The following is a 16530-nucleotide window of genomic DNA, read 5'->3' on the forward strand; positions in this document are numbered from 1 at the left end:
ATGGGGACATGGGGTGCTGTGGGGGTCCCACCAGTGCAGGACATGGAGACATGGGGTCCCACCAGGGCCAAACCTGGGGCTGCGCGCTTGGCTAGACACATAAACAGTCCTAACAACGCCTTACATCTCTCTGGCTGTCTACCAGAGTCCAGCTTCAAAAGAGGGCAGGGGGAGCAGAAGGATGGCCCACAAACCCCCAGGGCAGTGCAGCGGGGGGAATCTCATTCTGAGCTAGAGGCATCCTCCACCCATTACTTACACAGATTTGGCATCACCGGCAGCAGCTCCGAGCATTGGTACCAGCTCCGAGCAGCCAGGCTGCCAGGGCTCTGCTTTGTTCTTGGTTCCCACAGCCCCAGCCCATCTTTGTGCATCCCCCATCTCTTCCCATGCCCTGCCGGGCTTGGCCACCCCCAGCCCCTGCTCCCAGCACCCTCCCATCCCATCCCATGCCATCCCATCCCATGCCATCCCATGCCATGCCATCCCACAGGCCCCAGCTCAGCTGCAGCACCAAACCCCAGAGCAGCAGCAGCCACAGCAATCAATATTGCTAAATATCACCCTAAAAGAGCCCCAGGCTGGGAAATTCTTTCTCCACTCAAAAGGTTCCTCTGCTGCTGCACCTAAAGCCCCTCGGTTACCAAGATGCTTTCGTGCAATGAGCCCAGTCCCGAAAAAAAGCAACGAGCCGCAGCCGCCTGTCCCGAGTGCCCAGCGAGGAAGGGGATTAGGGAAAGACCAATCACTCTTGCTCCCAACAGGACTGTGTGGTGTAGAAGGATGCTGAGAGAGCAGGGGCATCCTGGGGACAGGGGGTGCTGGCAAAGTTTGGGTCTCCCCAGAAGGAAGAGAAGGGGGTGCCTGAGTTGTGAGTGCCCCCCGCCTCTGACCCCCACTCCCCGTGCTCATCCTGCAGGGAGCTGCCCCCAGGCTCCTGCTCCAACCACTGCTCCAAGTGCGCTGGCTGCAAATGCCCTTCGCGGGCAGGCAGGAATCAGGACAAAAAGCCCCCAGGAACCAGCACGGCCACACTCCATGGTCACCCACAAAGCTTTATTGAAGGCCATGGTGCTGTGCCTGGGCAGGGTGGGCTTGGGCAGGGCAGAGAGGGACATGTGCTGCTGCGGGATGGAGGAGAGGAGAGCGGGCAGTGTCTGCAGCAGGGCAGGGACTCTGCTCTGGACTTCTTCATGGCCACAGGCGCTTTGGGGTGCCCTGCTCCTGCGTTGACTCATCCACAGGTCCGTCTTGAGAGATAAGCACCGAGGCCAAGGAACGCAACTGAAAGCACGAGGAGCACAGCCACACCAACCATCCAGGGACGGGCATTGTGGAAAAAGGGAGCTGAGAAACAAAACCATCAGCAGGAAAAGGGATGGTTTTACAGTCCCGTGTTTGAGCAGAAGAAGAACAAAAAGACCAACGCCCCAAAGCTCGAGCTCACAAGCCCCTTGTCCTGGGAGCCCTGGCCTCAAGGGGACATAGTCCTCTCTCTCCCCTGCACATACCAATGCTCACCTGAAGTGCACGAGGCTCCGGTTCTCTTGTGCCCTAAAACTGTTGTGAAGGTGCACACCCCTCCTGTGCCCCCCACACCCCACACCTTGCACTGGGAACCCCAGATCAAAGCTGCTCAAAGCACCTGAGATGTGCAGGGACGTCTCCTGCTGCTGGTTGAGGCGGCTGTTCCTGACCACGCAGGACCACTTCCCAAGTCTCTTCCCATCAGTCACAACGATGACGCCTTCAATGTCAAACAGGCCCCTCGCATCTGAGGAATGTCTCTGGGAGACTGAGGGGAGATGCTGCCCGCTGGGATCTTTCCACAGCACCTCCGGTTGTGGGTACCAGCCGGCCGATCGACACAGCACCCGGATGCCTCCGTCCTCGTAAGCCTCGAGGGAGAGCTGAGGGCAAGAGCCTGTAGCTGGGGAAGAGCCCGTGGTTGGGGTCAGTGTGGGATGGACTCAACTCAAAGGTGATGACCGAATCCAATAGCAGACACATCATGGGTCCCACCAGGGCTGCAGAACCGGCCACCAAAACCACCCCAACCTGTGCAGGAACCACAGAACATTGATGCCAAACAGCCCCAGATCTCCCACAAAACAGCCCGGCAGAGCAAGACCCAGCTGCCGAGCTTCAGCACCTCAAGGCAGCATCAGCACTGGCCCGTCTTTGTTCAAGAAGCCCCAACGAACACCCAGCAAAACCACCGCATCCATGTGGCTCTGCCCCAAAACCGCCTCCAGCACCACCTGCGTGCTCCCTCCTGGGCAGGCACTGCAGGCAACAGCCCCCTCGCACCCCACCTCTTTCAACGGCTCCTGTCCTTTGACACCTCATCCACACACCTGAGGATGGGACAGAGCTCTGGGAGGGACACACAAACCCAGGGACACCCGCACCAGCCCCTGCAAACACCGCACCGGACACAAACCTGCCACCTCCACATCCACCGTAGCTTCTCCATAAGAGGCACCATCTGTCACAGTGCAGACGTACTGACCATCGTCAGAGGGTCTCAACCCAGAGATTTGCAAGTCCAGGCGTCCACTGGAGAGACCATCTCTGACCAACTCTGTCCTCCCAACATATTCCCTCAGCTGTTCACTGTACAGATCCTCTCCATTTCGGTAGTGGTGCACCGTTTCAGAGGCCTGGTGGCGGATCCATCTGATGTCCAAGCTCTGAGTGTCCATGCTGGGGGACAAGTGACATGGCAGCACGACGTCCTGCCCCACGGTGACCTGGAGAGGGTGGTCTGGTCCCACCACGCTGAAGTTAGCTTGGTGATGGAGAAGGAGACAGAGACACAGAGATTGCGCCTACGTTAATTTAGGGGCATTGCATGGCAAGGGGTGAGCTTGGTGTGACCTTGGTGCACGCTCCATCCCACGGTCGTTGCTTTGCCCTCCCTATGGTCCAAAGACAGTGGAGAAAGTGGAGAGGGAGTGGGAGGACTGGAAGGGGAAGGAGGTTTCCTGGGAGTGGGAATGTGCTCCAGAAAACGACCTCCACCCCAGCCAGCCCTGCTGCAAGCCAGAAACGTTTGAGGGGAGCGCTGCAGGACGGGACCGTAGGTGCCCCCAGGGCAAGGGACGTATTGCAGAAAGAGCCCAAGGGAAAGCCAAACCCATGCGGGGCCCAGCTCTGGGCTCAACTCCCACCACCCCATGGCAGCTCCCCTGCCCCACAGCTGCCACCTGGAGTGGGCAAAACCCCCCGCCAGCCCTGCAGGATCCCTACCTGATCCCAGCCGCAGGACGTGGAGAGTCACCAAATAACTCAGGAGGCCCCCGGGACTCACGGGGATCCACATCTGCGTCCGGAGCTGGAGGTGGAGAAGAGGGAGGGGAAGGGTGGCAGAGGGAGGGCGATGGGGGGTTACAGCCACTGGAGTGGGGATGGGGAAGAAGGGCTGCACCTGCCCCCAAAGCGGCTCCGGAAATCCCACCAAACCACCTGCACCAGCACCCTGACGGCAGAACAAACCGTTGCTCCAGGGCAGGACTGGACCAGACACGGCTCCCCCGGTGCAGCCCCCTGCTCTGCCCCACTCCCCCTCACCAGCATTTATTGCAAATCCCTGACAAGACTCTAAAGGAAAAGAAATATTCTAAATCTGCTGCAGAAAGGAAAGTCGCTCACCGGACGGGCATGAGGTGCTGGAGGCACCAGGCTGCCCCATAAATCCAACCTTTGTCTAGTTTCAGGTCCACAATTTCTATATGTGGGGTGACTTCAGGATGTATCCACCAGACAAGGAGCTGAGGTTTCACAACCACATATCAAAGTCCAGGGTCATAAAATCATCTTCCAAACACAAAACCGAAAGGGAAACCAACAGCGTCCCCACTCCCACCTGGATGGGAGCTGCTGAAGGTGGCTTTTCCCGGAGCTGCACCTCTCCCGGCAGCCTGTGCTGGGGAACAGCACTCGGCCAGGTTTGGCACCCAGAAATACCTGTTTCCTTTCCCAAAAAGGGCTGATTGTCTTGTGCATGAGCACTGTTGCTGAAGCAATGAGGAAACCCCCAACCAGACCCCAGTGAATTGTCCACCTGAGCCAGTTGCACTGGGTCCATCTCTTGGGGTTCTTTGGTGTTTCAGGACATTGGTGTGTTCTGGAGTGCAAGGCAGGAGCCCCTCAGTCGTAGGAAAGAGAAAAGGAGAAGAAGAAAGGCAAAAGAAGGCTGTTTGTTGGGGGTGATGGTGCAAAGCTTAGAGCTTCGTTGTGATGTTGGGCCATCCAGGAGGAGCCCAGCAGCGTCCCTGCAGCCCGACAACAGCCAGGAGCTCGTGGGGAGTGGGTGAGAAGGGGACAAGATGGGGGTGTGTGGGCTTGAAGTGTTGGGACATGCCAGCTGTACCCTGTCCCTTTGCCCTGTCCCCTCAGGGACCTCAGATCCCAGGGGAGGACGTGTCCCCCGCTGTCCCCACCCTCCCATCCCCATGCAGGGGCAGCCCATCCCCAAGAGCAGGGGTGCAGGGGGGTGTGAGGGGCTGTATCCAGAGCAGGGTATGGGTACGGAGGGACTCAGGGGCCATAGCGAGACCTTGGGAGGGGAAGGAGGGTAAGCCCCATCTACCCCTGGGATGTCGGGGAACCCGTACCCAGCTGCAGGGGGGTCTGGGAGCAGCATGGATCAGAGTGGGCAAAAGGAAGGCGTGCAACCCCCGCCAGGGAATGAAAAATCAGTCTGCAAATCCCTTTGCGGGGCAGGCAGGAATCAGGACAAAAAGCCCTCAGGAACCAGCACGGCCACACTCCATGGTCACCCACAAAGCTTTCTTGAAGGCCATGGTGCTGTGCCTGGGCAGGGTGGGCTTGGGCAGGGCAGAGAGGGACATGTGCTGCTGCGGGATGGAGGAGAGGAGAGTGGGCAGTGTCTGCAGAAGGGCAGGGGCTCTGCTCTGAACTTCTTCATGGCCACAGGCGCTTTGGGGTGCCCTGCTCCTGCGTTGACTCATCCACAGGTCCGTCTTGAGAGATAAGCACCGAGGCCAAGGAACGCAACTGAAAGCACGAGGAGCACAGCCACACCAACCATCCAGGGACGGGCATTGTGGAAAAAGGGAGCTGAGAAACAAAAAACATCAGCAGGAAAAGGGATGGTTTTACAGTCCCGTGTTTGAGCAGAAGAAGAACAAAAAGACAAATGCCCCAAAGCTCGAGCTCACAACCCCCTTGTCCTGGGAGCCCTGGCCTCAAGGGGACATAGTCCTCTCTCTCCCCTGCACATACCAATGCTCACCTGAAGCGCACGAGGCTCCGGTTCTCTTGTGCACGAGAACTGCTGTGAAGGTGCACACCCCTCCCGTGCCGCCACACCCCACACCTTGCACTGGGAACCCCAGATCAAAGCTGCTCAAAGCACCTGAGATGTGCAGGGACGTCTCCTGCTGCTGGTTGAGGCGGCTGTTCCTGACCACGCAGGACCATTTCTCATTTCCCTTCCCGGTCATAATGATGATGCCCGCGACGTCAAACAGGCCCCTCTCATCCGAGAAATGTCTCTGGGAGACCGAGGGGAGATGCTGCCCATTGGGATCTTTCCACAGCACCTCCGGTTGTGGGTACCAGCCGGCCGATCGACACACCACCCGGATGCCTCCGTCCTCGTAAGCCTCGAGGGAGAGCTGAGGGACAGAGCCTGTAGCTGGGGAAGAGCCCGTGGTTGGGGTCAGTGTGGGATGGACTCAACTCAAAGGTGATGACCGAATCCGATAGCAGACACATCACAGGTCCCACCAGGGCTGGGGGACCAGCCACCAAAACCACCCCAATTTGTGCAGGAACTGCAGAGCATTGATGCCAAACGACCCCAGATCTCCCACAAAACAGCCCAGCAGAGCAAGACCCAGCTGCCGAGCTTCAGTGCCTCAAGGCAGAGTCAGCACTGACCCATCTTTGTTCAAGAAGCCCCAACGAACACCCAGCAAAGCCACCGCATCCATGTGGCTCTGCCCCAAAACCACCTCCAGCACCACCTGCGTGCTCCCTCCTGGGCAGGCACTGCAGGCAACAGCCCCCTCGCACCCCACCTCTTTCAATGGCTCCTGTCCTTCGGCACCTCATCCACACACCTGAGGATGGGACAGAGCTCTGGGAGGGACACACAAACCCAGGGACACGCGCACCAGCCCCTGCAAACACCACACCCACCACAAACCTGCCACCTCCACATCCACCGTAGCTTCTCCATAAGAGGCACCATCTGTCACAGTGCAGACGTACTGACCATCGTCAGAGGGTCTCAACGCAGAGATTTGCAAGTCCAGGCGTCCACGGGAGAGACCATCTCTGACCAACTCTGTCCTCCCACCGTACTCCTCCATCTGATCCCTGTACAGGTCCTCTCCATTTCGGTAGTGGTGCACCGTTTTGGAGAACCGGTGCCGGATCCACCTGATATCCAAGCTCCGAGCGTCCATGCTGGGGGACAAGTGACATGGCAGCACGATGTCCTGCCCCACAGTGACCTGGAGAGGGCGGTCTGGTCCCACCACGCTGAAGTTAGCTTGGTGATGGAGAAGGAGACAGAGACACGGAGATTGCGCCTACGTTAATTTAGGGGCATTGCATGGCAAGGGGCGAGCTTGGTGTGACCTTGGTGCACGCTCCATCCCACGGGCGTTGCTTTGCCCTCCCCATGGTCCAAAGACAGTGGAGAAAGTGGAGAGGGAGTGGGAGGACTGGAAGGGGAAGGAGGTTTCCTGGGAGCGGGAATGTGCTCCAGAAAACGACCTCCACCCCAGCCAGCCCTGCTGCAAGCCAGAAACGTTTGAGGGGAGCGCTGCAGGATGGGACTGAAGGTGCCCCCAGGGCAAGGGACGTATTGCAGAAAGAACCCAAGGGAAAGCCAAACCCATGTGGGACCCAGCTCTGAGCTCAACTCCCCTCACCCCATGGCAGCTCCCCTGCCCCACAGCTGCCACCTGGAGTGGGCAAAACCCCCCGCCAGCCCCACAGGATCCCTACCTGATCCCAGCCGCAGGACGTGGAGAGTCACCAAATAACTCAGGAGGAGCCACATCTGCGTCCGGAGCTGGAGAAGAGGGAGGGGCAGCGTTGCAGAGGGAAGGCTATGGGGGGTTACAGCTGCTGGAGAGGGGATGGGGAAGAAGGGCTGCACCTGCCCCCAAAGCGGCTCCGGAAATCCCACCAAACCACCTGCACCAGCACCCTGACGGCAGAACAAACCGTTGCTCCAGGGCAGGACTGGACCAGACACGGCTCCCCCTGTGCAGCCCCCTGCTCTGCCCCACTCCCCCTCACCAGCATTTATTCCAAATCCCTGACAAGACTCTAAAGGAAAAGAAATATTCTAAATCCCCTGCAGAAAGAAAAGTCGCTCACCGGACGGGCAGGAGCTGCGGGAGGCACCAGGCTGCTCAGTTTCAGGTGCAGAATTCCTGCCTGTGGGGTGACTTCAGGCTCTATCCACCAGAAAAGGAGCTGAGGTTTCACAACCACATATCAAAGTCCAGGGTCATAAAATCATCTTCCAAGCAGAAAACCAAAAGAGAAACCAACAGCGTCCCCACTCCCACCTGGATGGGAGCTGCTGAAGGTGGCTTTTCCCGGAGCTGCACCTCTCCCGGCAGCCTGTGCTGGGGAACAGCACTAGGCCAGGTTTGGCACCCAGAAATACCTGTTTCCTTTCCCAAAAAGGGCTGATTGTCTTGTGCATGAGCACTGTCACTGAAGCAAGGAGCAAAGCCCCAACCAGACCCCGGGGAATTGTCCACCTGAGCCAGTTGCACTGGGTCCATCTCTTGGGGTTCTTTGGTGTTTCAGGACATTGGTGTGTTCTGGAGTGCAAGGCAGGAGCCCCTCAGTCGTAGGAAAGAGAAAAGGAGAAGAAGAAAGGCAAAAGAAGGCTGTTTGTTGGGGGTGATGGTGCAAAGCTTAGAGCTTCGTTGTGATGTTGGGCCATCCAGGAGGAGCCCAGCAGTGTCCCTGCAGCCCGACAACAGCCAGGAGCTCGTGGGGAGTGGGGGAGAAGGGGACAAGATGGGGGTGTGTGGGCTTGCAGTGTTGGGACATGCCAGCTGTGCCCTGTCCCTTTGCCCTGTCCCCTCGGGGACCTCAGATCCCAGGGGAGGACGTGTCCCCCGCTGTCCCCACCCTCCCATCCCCATGCAGGGGCAGCCCATCCCCCAGAGAAGGGGACACAGGGAGGTCCGAGGGGCTCCCAACTGTGCTGTCGCCGACTGACAGCTCCGTACAGTCCAGCCCCTCTGTTACATAGAGGGCGACCCCCCCACCTCTCCTGCCCTGCCTGTCTCTTCTGAAGAGCCTGTAACCATCCATCACAGCACACCAGTCGCAGGACTCTTCCTACCAGGCTTCACTTATGCCAATGACGTCATAGCACTGGGACTGAGCCAAGGCTTCCAGCTCTTCTTGCTTGTTCCTCATGCTGCGTGCATTGGTACAGAAGCATTTCAGATGTGCTTCCATGTACCCAGCACCTCGTGGAGCAGACTGAAGAATCTTACTAGCACACAGCCCCTCTGATTGTGGCCTGCCTTCCCATAGCTCGTCACTGGTGATGTGGTTACACTTCAGCTGGGCTATTGGTCTAACCCCCGTCTCTGACATGGTGCCCCTAGGCTCATCTCTAGCAAGCCTGGTTCTATCCCCTTCCCCCTTCAGAGCTAGTTTAAAGCCCCCTCCACGAGCCCTGCCAACTCCGGGGCTAGAATTCTTTTCCCCCTCTGAGACAGGTGGACCCCATCTGTCGCCAGTAGGCCTGGTGCTGAATAGACCGCCCCGTGATCAAAAAACCCCAAATTCCACCGACGGCACCAGCCTCTGAGCCATGTGTAGATCAGGTGGGTTTTCCTGCTCCTTGCAGTGTTTATCCCTGCTACTGAAGGGATAGAGGAAAATACCACCTGTGCCCTCGCTCCTTGCACCAATCGCCCCAATGCACTAAAGCCCCTTTTGATGGCCCTCGGGCTTCTCTCTGTAACTTCATCACTGCCGACCTGAAATACCAAAAGCGGGTGATAGTCAGAGGGCCACACCAGGTCAGGGAGCTGCCTAGTAACGTCCCCGACCTGGGCCCCAGGGGGGCAGCAGACTTCCCCATGGGTAGGGTCAGGTCGGCATGTCGGCCCCTCCGTTCCCCTCAGAAGGGAGTCGCCTATGACAATGACCCTTCTTTTGCTCTTGGCAGAGGCAGTCTTGAGGTGTGGGGACGACCGACTGCCTCTAGACAATCCGCTGGATGGGCTGTCACCCACGTTCTCATTTTCCTGTCCCTCAAGTTCCAGGGCCACAAACCTGTTCTGTAGGGGCACCTGGGAGGGCAACGTAGGCTGGGAGGAGATCCGCCTGGCTCCGCCACCCTCCAGTAGCAGTGATAGGCTCAGGCACTCCCTGCAGCCAGAGACTTGGACAGCCGCATGTTTACGTGGGCGCTCGGTTTGGGTCGCCATGTTCTTTCTGGCGACAGCTTTCAGCCGGGTGGAGACCATGGCTAGGTCTAGTGCTTCTGGGAGGGTGATGGCCGTTAGGCGAGCTGGCCTCTTGAGAGGGGATGGGGACTGCGCCCTACCCGCTCGCCCTGCCTGCGCAAACTGCCGCACCACGCCCTTCTGACACACCACATCCTGTTTGCCGCGCTCCGGGTTGCTCGCGCTCCCTGGGGGGTACTCTTGGATGTGAGGGGGTTTGGCCACCAAAACTCTTGTCCCTGCCCACGCTGAGTCAGAGCTGCTGCACATCAGCCCCATGAAAGAGAGCAGTGGACAGTAGTGTGTCCTCTTGACAAGTTGTGGCACCCTCTCAGCAACCTCTCAGATCTTGGCTCCCGGAAGGCAGCGTACCTCTCGTGACTCCCTGTCAGGTCGGCAGATGGGCGCCTCGGTGCCCCTTAGCAGAGAGTCACCCACTACGAGCACTCGTCATTTCTTTTTACGGTCCCCACTGTGTGCTGCTGGTACAGTTTCTCCTTGCACGCCTTGCTCGTGGGTGTCTATAGCTGTTAAAGCTTCATATCTGGTTTTGGTTGTGAAGCTGGAGGGTGGAGACTGAAGCAGAGTCCTGCTTTTGTGGGTCAGCAGGGTCCAAGGTGCCTCATTCTCAGCGGTGCCCACTACAGGTACTTGGTTATGGAACCACCCATCTATCTCCATCTCAGCCCGTCTAACACTGCGCAGCCTTTTCACTGTTTCCTGCAACTCGGACACCTGACGCAACAGGTCATCAACCTGTGCACACCTCGTGCCGGTACGGACCTTTTCAGCAGGAGAGGGGTCTGGGCACTCCCTGCAACCTACCGCCTGGCCTGAAGTCTCCTTCCTTACCACTTTCATCTGGGTGGATGCATCAGACATCTCAGGGGAGATGTTCTCTGTAGGAACCCAGCTGGACCTAGAGATTGCTGCCTGAGAAATGTGGCCAGTACTCTGTCTCCGTACTGACTCGTTGAGTGTGGCCAGTGCCCTGTGGGGGTGGCTACAGTGATGGTTGCGGAGGTAAACCCCTCTGGGCTGCTGCGTTATGTCATCAGGACCTTGGTGCCTGGGCTGAGCCCTGTCACGTAGATGTCCAAGAGGCATGTTCCTGGAGAACATCAACACAAGGACCATGTAGACCAGGTGGCTAAAATTGAAGTGGCTCGGGTAGACCTAGAGTGAGAACATCGCTGTGAGCTGTTCACGGTTCTGTGGGACACTGGGGGTAGAGACACTATGGATGGGTGGGCTCACGATGGAGGGGTGGACCTGACCTGGGGGAAATGACGGAAGGGCAATTGCATGGCTTCAGCACCTGAGACCCCGCAGTCGGGCCAGGCCCCCATGACCCAGCCGGCTGCTGTCTGAAGCAATTCTGCTTTATTCCATCCAAATTTCTGTCTCAGCGTAGGCAGAGCAGCCCCCCTGGCCAACCCATTGCTGCCCCCATCCCTGCAGCCCTATTTCAGCCCCCCATCCCTTCAGCCCCTTCCCCCCCACCCAAGCTCTGGGGTGCCCCAATACATCCTGGGTACAAACAGAAGGATTTATTTTGAACTCTGTGTCCCGTGGCCAGCCCTGCTGGGTACCAGTGGCACCCGGTGGAACCTGCTGGCCCCCTTGGTCACCATCATGCAGCCAGGCGCCTGCACTCCCCCATCAGAGCTCTAACAGTTCCTTGTCATGGCTTTTGGTGTCCCCATCCCCTGCTCTTGGTGTCCCCATCCTGGTTTGTGGTGTCCTCATTGCAGCTTCCAGTGTCTCCATTCCATCTCTTAGTGTCCCCAACCCATCTTGTGGTGTCTCCATCCCTGTCCCTCACGTCCCCATCCTGGTATGTGGTGTCCCCATCCCACCTCTTGGTGTCCCCATCCGTGTCCTCAGGGACATCATCCCTGCCCCCAGTATCCCCATCCCTTGGTGTCCCCATCGTGGCATCTGGTGTCCCCAGCCTCAGGTCCTGCTGTCCTTCACCCTCCTTCCCCGTGTCCCCGTCCCCCGCTCTCCCCCCTCGTCCCCCACCCTGCAGCAGTTGCCAGCAGTGGCTACCTGGGCGCAGGAGCTCCCTGGGGGATCCCAGTTCATGCAGTCGTCCCCTCTCCAGCACAGCCACCCACTGTGCCCCCATGGCCAGGACCACCTGCCCCATCACGAGCAGCACCGCACACCTGGTCCTGCTGGCTCTGAAGATCTCCTGCTCCACCTGCGGTGAGTGACATCATCAGTGGGGACCCCTGGGTGTGGGGACACAGGGAGCAGAGACCCAGGGGACACGGGGACTGAGACCAAGGGGACATGGGGACCAAGGACCCAGGGAACATGGGGACCAAGGGCACATGGGGAGTGAGGATCCAGAGAACACGGAGAGCAGGGACCCAGGGGACATTGGACGGAGGGACCTGGGGAACACTGGGAGTTAAGACGAAGGAGAAATGGAGACCTGGGACTGGGGGGCTGCTGAGAGAGGGACCCAGGGGACATGGGGACACCAGGGGACACCAGGACTGGAGGCCAAGGCAACCCAGGCAGCAGGGACCCAGAGGAGACTGGAACTGGGGACCAAGGGGACCAAGGAGACTCAGGGGCCAGGGACAGAGAGGACACTGAGATGTGGGGACCCAGGAGAAGATGGAAAGAGGAGACCCAGGGGGACCCCCAGGCACTGGGGTGCTGCTGGACAGGGTGATTGAGGAGACACGGGTGTCAAATCCCACCTGCAGCTGGCTCTCTGCGTCCAGGGCGCTGGTGGGCTCATTGAGGAGGAGGACACAAGGATCCCTCACCAGGGCACCAGTGATGGCCACCCCCTACCACTGTTCCCCAGAGTGCTGCTCCCCCAGCTCATCCACCTCTGCGCGAAACGTGGGTCAGTGTGGGGATATGGGGACACGGGGACAGCGAGGGGGAGGGGCACCTCCTACCTGTCTTATAGCCCCAGGGCAGGCGGGTGATAAAGGTGTGGGCACCTGCATGGGTGGCTGCCACTGTCACCTGCGCCGGGCTCCAGCTTTCCGGCCCATAGGTGATGTTGGCATGGAGAAAAGCACCGGCTCCTGGGGGACGATGGCCACCTGTGGCACAGGGAACGGCTGGGGACACAGTGTGGATGTGGGGAGGACATGGAGTGGAAGTGGGGTTACATGGTGGGGACGTGGCTGGGGACACTGCAGGGAGGTGGTGGGGATGGCTGGGGACATAGAACCATAGCATCTCCACTTGGCCATTGAGCCATTGACCACACCTCTTTCAGTGCGACCATCCAGCCAATTCCTTATCCACCGAGTGGTCCATCCATCGAATCCATGTCTCTCCAATTTAGAGACAAGGATGTCATGTGGGTCACTGTCAAATGCCTTGCACAAGTCCAGGTAGATGACGTCAGTCACTCTCCCTTATCCACCAACACTGTAACCCCATCAGAGAAGGCCACCAGATGTGTCAGGCACGATTTGCCCTTAGTGAAGCCACATTGGCTGTCACCAGTCACCTCCTTATTTTCCATGTGCCTGAGCATGGTTTCCAGGAGGATCTGCTCCATCATCTGGCCAGGCACGGAGGTGAGACTGACAGTCTCAGACTCTCAGTCTTTTCTTCTCCAGACTAAACAGCCCCAGCTCTCTCAGCCTTTCCTCAGACCAGAGATGCTCCAGTCCCTTCATCACCCTCGTAGCCCTCCAGTAGAGCCTCTCCAGTAGCTCCCCGTCTGTCTTGAACTGGGGAGCCCAGAACTGGACACAGAACTCCAGATGTGGCCTCACCAGGGCAGAGTAGAAGGGGAGGAGAACCTCCCTCGACCTGCTGGCCACACTCTTCTTAATGTACCCCAGGATACCATTGGCCTTCTTGGCCACGAGGGCACACTGCTGGCTCATGGAGAGCTTGTTGTCCACCAGGACCCCCAGGTCCTTCTCCGCAGAGCTACATCCCAGCAGGTCAACCCCTCACCTGTTCTGGTGCCTGGGGTTATTCCTCCCCTACACTTGTCCTTGCAGAATTTCATTTGGTTCCTCTCTGCCCAACTCTCCAGCCTGGCCAGACCTCACTGAATAGCAGCGCAGCCTTCTGCTGTGTCGGCCACTCCTCCCAGTTGTGTATCATCAGCAAAGTTGCTGAGGGTCCACTCTGTCCCCTCATCTAGGCCATTGATGAATATGTTGAATAAGAGCAGACCAAGCGCTGACCCTTGGGGCACACCACTAGCTACAGGCTTCCAACTAGACTCTGTGCTGCTTACCACAACCCCCTGGGCTCTGCCATTGAGCCAGTTCTCACCCCACCTGTCCTGGTTTCAGCTGAGAGAGGGTTAATTGTCTTCACAGTAGCTAGTATGGGGCTATGGTTTGGATTTGAGCTGGAAGCAGTGTTGATAACAGAGAGATGTTTTTGTTATCTGGAGCTGTTGTTGTTGAGCAGTGCTTCCCCAGAGCCAAGGCCTTTGCTGGTTCTGGCACGGCCCCGCCAGCGGGATGGCTGGGGGTGCCCAAGGAGTTGGGAGGGGACACAGCCAGGACAGCTGACCCCATGGACCAAAGGGATATTCCATTCCATATGATGTCATGCTCAGTTTATAAGGGGCTGGGGGAAGGGGAAGAGGAAGAGAGGGGGGGCGGCAGTGTTTGGAGCGGTGGCGTTTGTCTTCCCAAGTCACCGTGACATGCGATGGAGCCCTGCTTTCCTGGAGATGGCTGAACAGCTGCCTGCGATGGGAAGTGGGGAATGAATTCCTTGCTTTGCTTTGCTTGTGCTCGTGGCTTTTGCTTTCCCTATTAAACTGTCTTTACCTCATCCCACGAGTTTTCTCCTTTTCACTCTTCCAATTCTCTCCCCCATCCTGATGAGGGAGGGGCTGCGAGTTGCTCAGCTGCCGGCTGGGGTAAAACCACGATACGCAGCCTCCCCATTTTGGGGAACACCTCCTACCTGTGTCATAGCTCCAGGGGTGACACTGCTGTGCCGACAATAAAGATGTTGCGTGGCAACGGGGTGGTTTTGTACAGGGGAACCCATGGTGTCCCACTCAGGACACACACATACACACCCTGTGGCATGAGTGGGGCCGGGTATGAGCGGTGACGCGTGCATTGGGCACAAGAGATGCCGGGCACAAGTGATGTTGGGGATGAAGGACATGGAGCACAATCAATGCCGGGCACAAGGGACATCATGCATTGGGCACAAGAGATGCCGGGCACAAGTGATGTTGGGCACGAAGGACACGGAGCACAATCGATGCCGGGCACAAGGGACATCATGCAGTGGGCACGAGTGATATCTGGGCACGAGTGATGTTGGGCACGAAGGACACGGAGCACAATCGATGCCGGGCACAAGGGACATCATGCAGTGGGCACGAGTGATATCTGGGCACGAGTGACGTTGTGCACTGGGCACGTGAGATGCCGGGCAGGAGCACTGCCAGGCACAAGAGCTGCCAGGTGTTAGCGATGTCGGGCACAGGGGACACGGGGCACAAGCGATGCCAGGCAAAAGCAATGTCAGGCATGAGGGACACCAGGCGCAGGCAGGGCCAGGCACAAGAGATGCCCGGTGACAGAGATGCCGCCACAAGGGACGCTGGGCACAAGCGGTGTCGGGCTGTGGTGGGTTGACCCTGGCTGGAGGCCAGGAGCCCCCCAGAGCTGCTCCATCACTCCCCCTCCTGTACTAGACAGGGCAGAAAAGTGTAACGAAAGGCTGGTGGGTCGAGATAAGGACAGGGAGAGATCGCTCACCAATTACCATCATGGGCAAAACAGACTCAACTTAGAGGAAAAATTTCATCTAATTTATTACCAAGCAAAAGAGAGTAGAGCAATGAGGAATAAACCCAAATCTTAAAACACCTCCCCCCACCCCTCCCTTCTTCCCGGGCTCAACTTCACTCCCTGATTCTACCTACTCCCCCCCAGCACCACAGGGGGATGGGGAATGGGGGCTGTGGTCACTTCATCACCCCTTGTCTCTGCTGCTCCTTCCTCCTCAGGGCAGGACTCCTCACACTCTGCCCCTGTCACCAAATATGGGATAATAAACTCTCCAATACTCCGTTTTAGTATTAGAAAGCAGGCATTGCTTTATTACGACGCCGGATGCACGGGGGATAGCTCCACCTATCGTGCATACACTAAAATAAAAGTTCATCCTTTATATACCTTACGACATGAGTAGTCATACATTTTCCGAGAAATCTCCACCTCTCCGCCTATCTACTACATTTACATAATGCTGGCGTTGCAAAACTACATTACGCATGCGTGGGGTTCTCAGGTGGTCGTTTGGGGAGTTAGCCCCCCACTCCTTTTTCCCTTTTATGGTCACAAGTCTTTGAGGAGAGTTTCTTCTCCTTGGATGTTTCCCAACTCGGTTGTCTGGCCAAGCTGTTTTTCCTGATCAACCCTGTCTGGGCAATCCTGCCAGCTGGTTTCTGTTCTCAAGGTCAGGAGATCTTCTCCGTACACGTTAATTACTCATAGGCCTTGTTACATTCAAAGCTAATCGTTGTTTGGTAAAAGAATTTCTCAACAAAACTGTAAAACAAGAGCTAAAAAAAAGTGTTGGGACACTGGGATGTGAAGAACCAGTAAGTGACTGGGACAAAGTGGGATGGCACTGCCACCTGGATGGGGACATGGGGTGGTGTGGGGGTCCCACCAGTGCAGGACTGGGCCATACTGGGATGGCACTGTCAACCATGTGGTGACATGAGGTGCCATCAGAGCCAGACTTGGCCAAACTGGGATGGTGCTGTCCAAAACCCAGAGCAGCAGCCACAGCAATCAATACTGCTAAATATCACTTTAAAAGAGCCCCAGGTTGGGAAATTCTTTCTCCGCTCAGAAGGTTCCTCTGCTGCTGCACCTAAAGCCACTCGGTTACCAAGATGCCTTTGCACACTCAGCCCAATCCCCAAAAGCAGCAACGAGCCGCAGCCGCCTGTCCCGAGTGCCCAGCGAGGAAGGGGATTAGGGAAAGACCAATCACTCTTGCTCGCAACAGGATTGTGTGGTGTAGGAGGATGCTGAGAGAGCAGGGGCATCCTGGGGACACGGGGTGC

General features: G+C 57.8%; 1 protein-coding gene across 1 annotated transcript; it reads right to left on the reverse strand.

Annotated features, from left to right (window-relative positions):
• Positions 1-1191: 1191 nt before the first annotated feature.
• Positions 1192-8430, reverse strand: BTNL2 (butyrophilin like 2). Its single transcript, XM_054807411.1, has 7 exons — positions 8364-8430; positions 6179-6526; positions 5436-5659; positions 3253-3337; positions 2444-2791; positions 1698-1930; positions 1192-1284 (listed from the first exon to the last, which is right to left on the reverse strand). Exons 1-7 carry the CDS (start codon positions 8428-8430, stop codon positions 1192-1194), a joined length of 1398 nt encoding a protein of 465 aa, XP_054663386.1.
• Positions 8431-16530: the final 8100 nt, after the last annotated feature.

The sequence above is a fragment of the Grus americana genome, chromosome 32 (genome assembly GCF_028858705.1).
Source record: "Grus americana isolate bGruAme1 chromosome 32, bGruAme1.mat, whole genome shotgun sequence".
In the NCBI taxonomy this organism is placed as follows: domain Eukaryota; kingdom Metazoa; phylum Chordata; class Aves; order Gruiformes; family Gruidae; genus Grus; species Grus americana.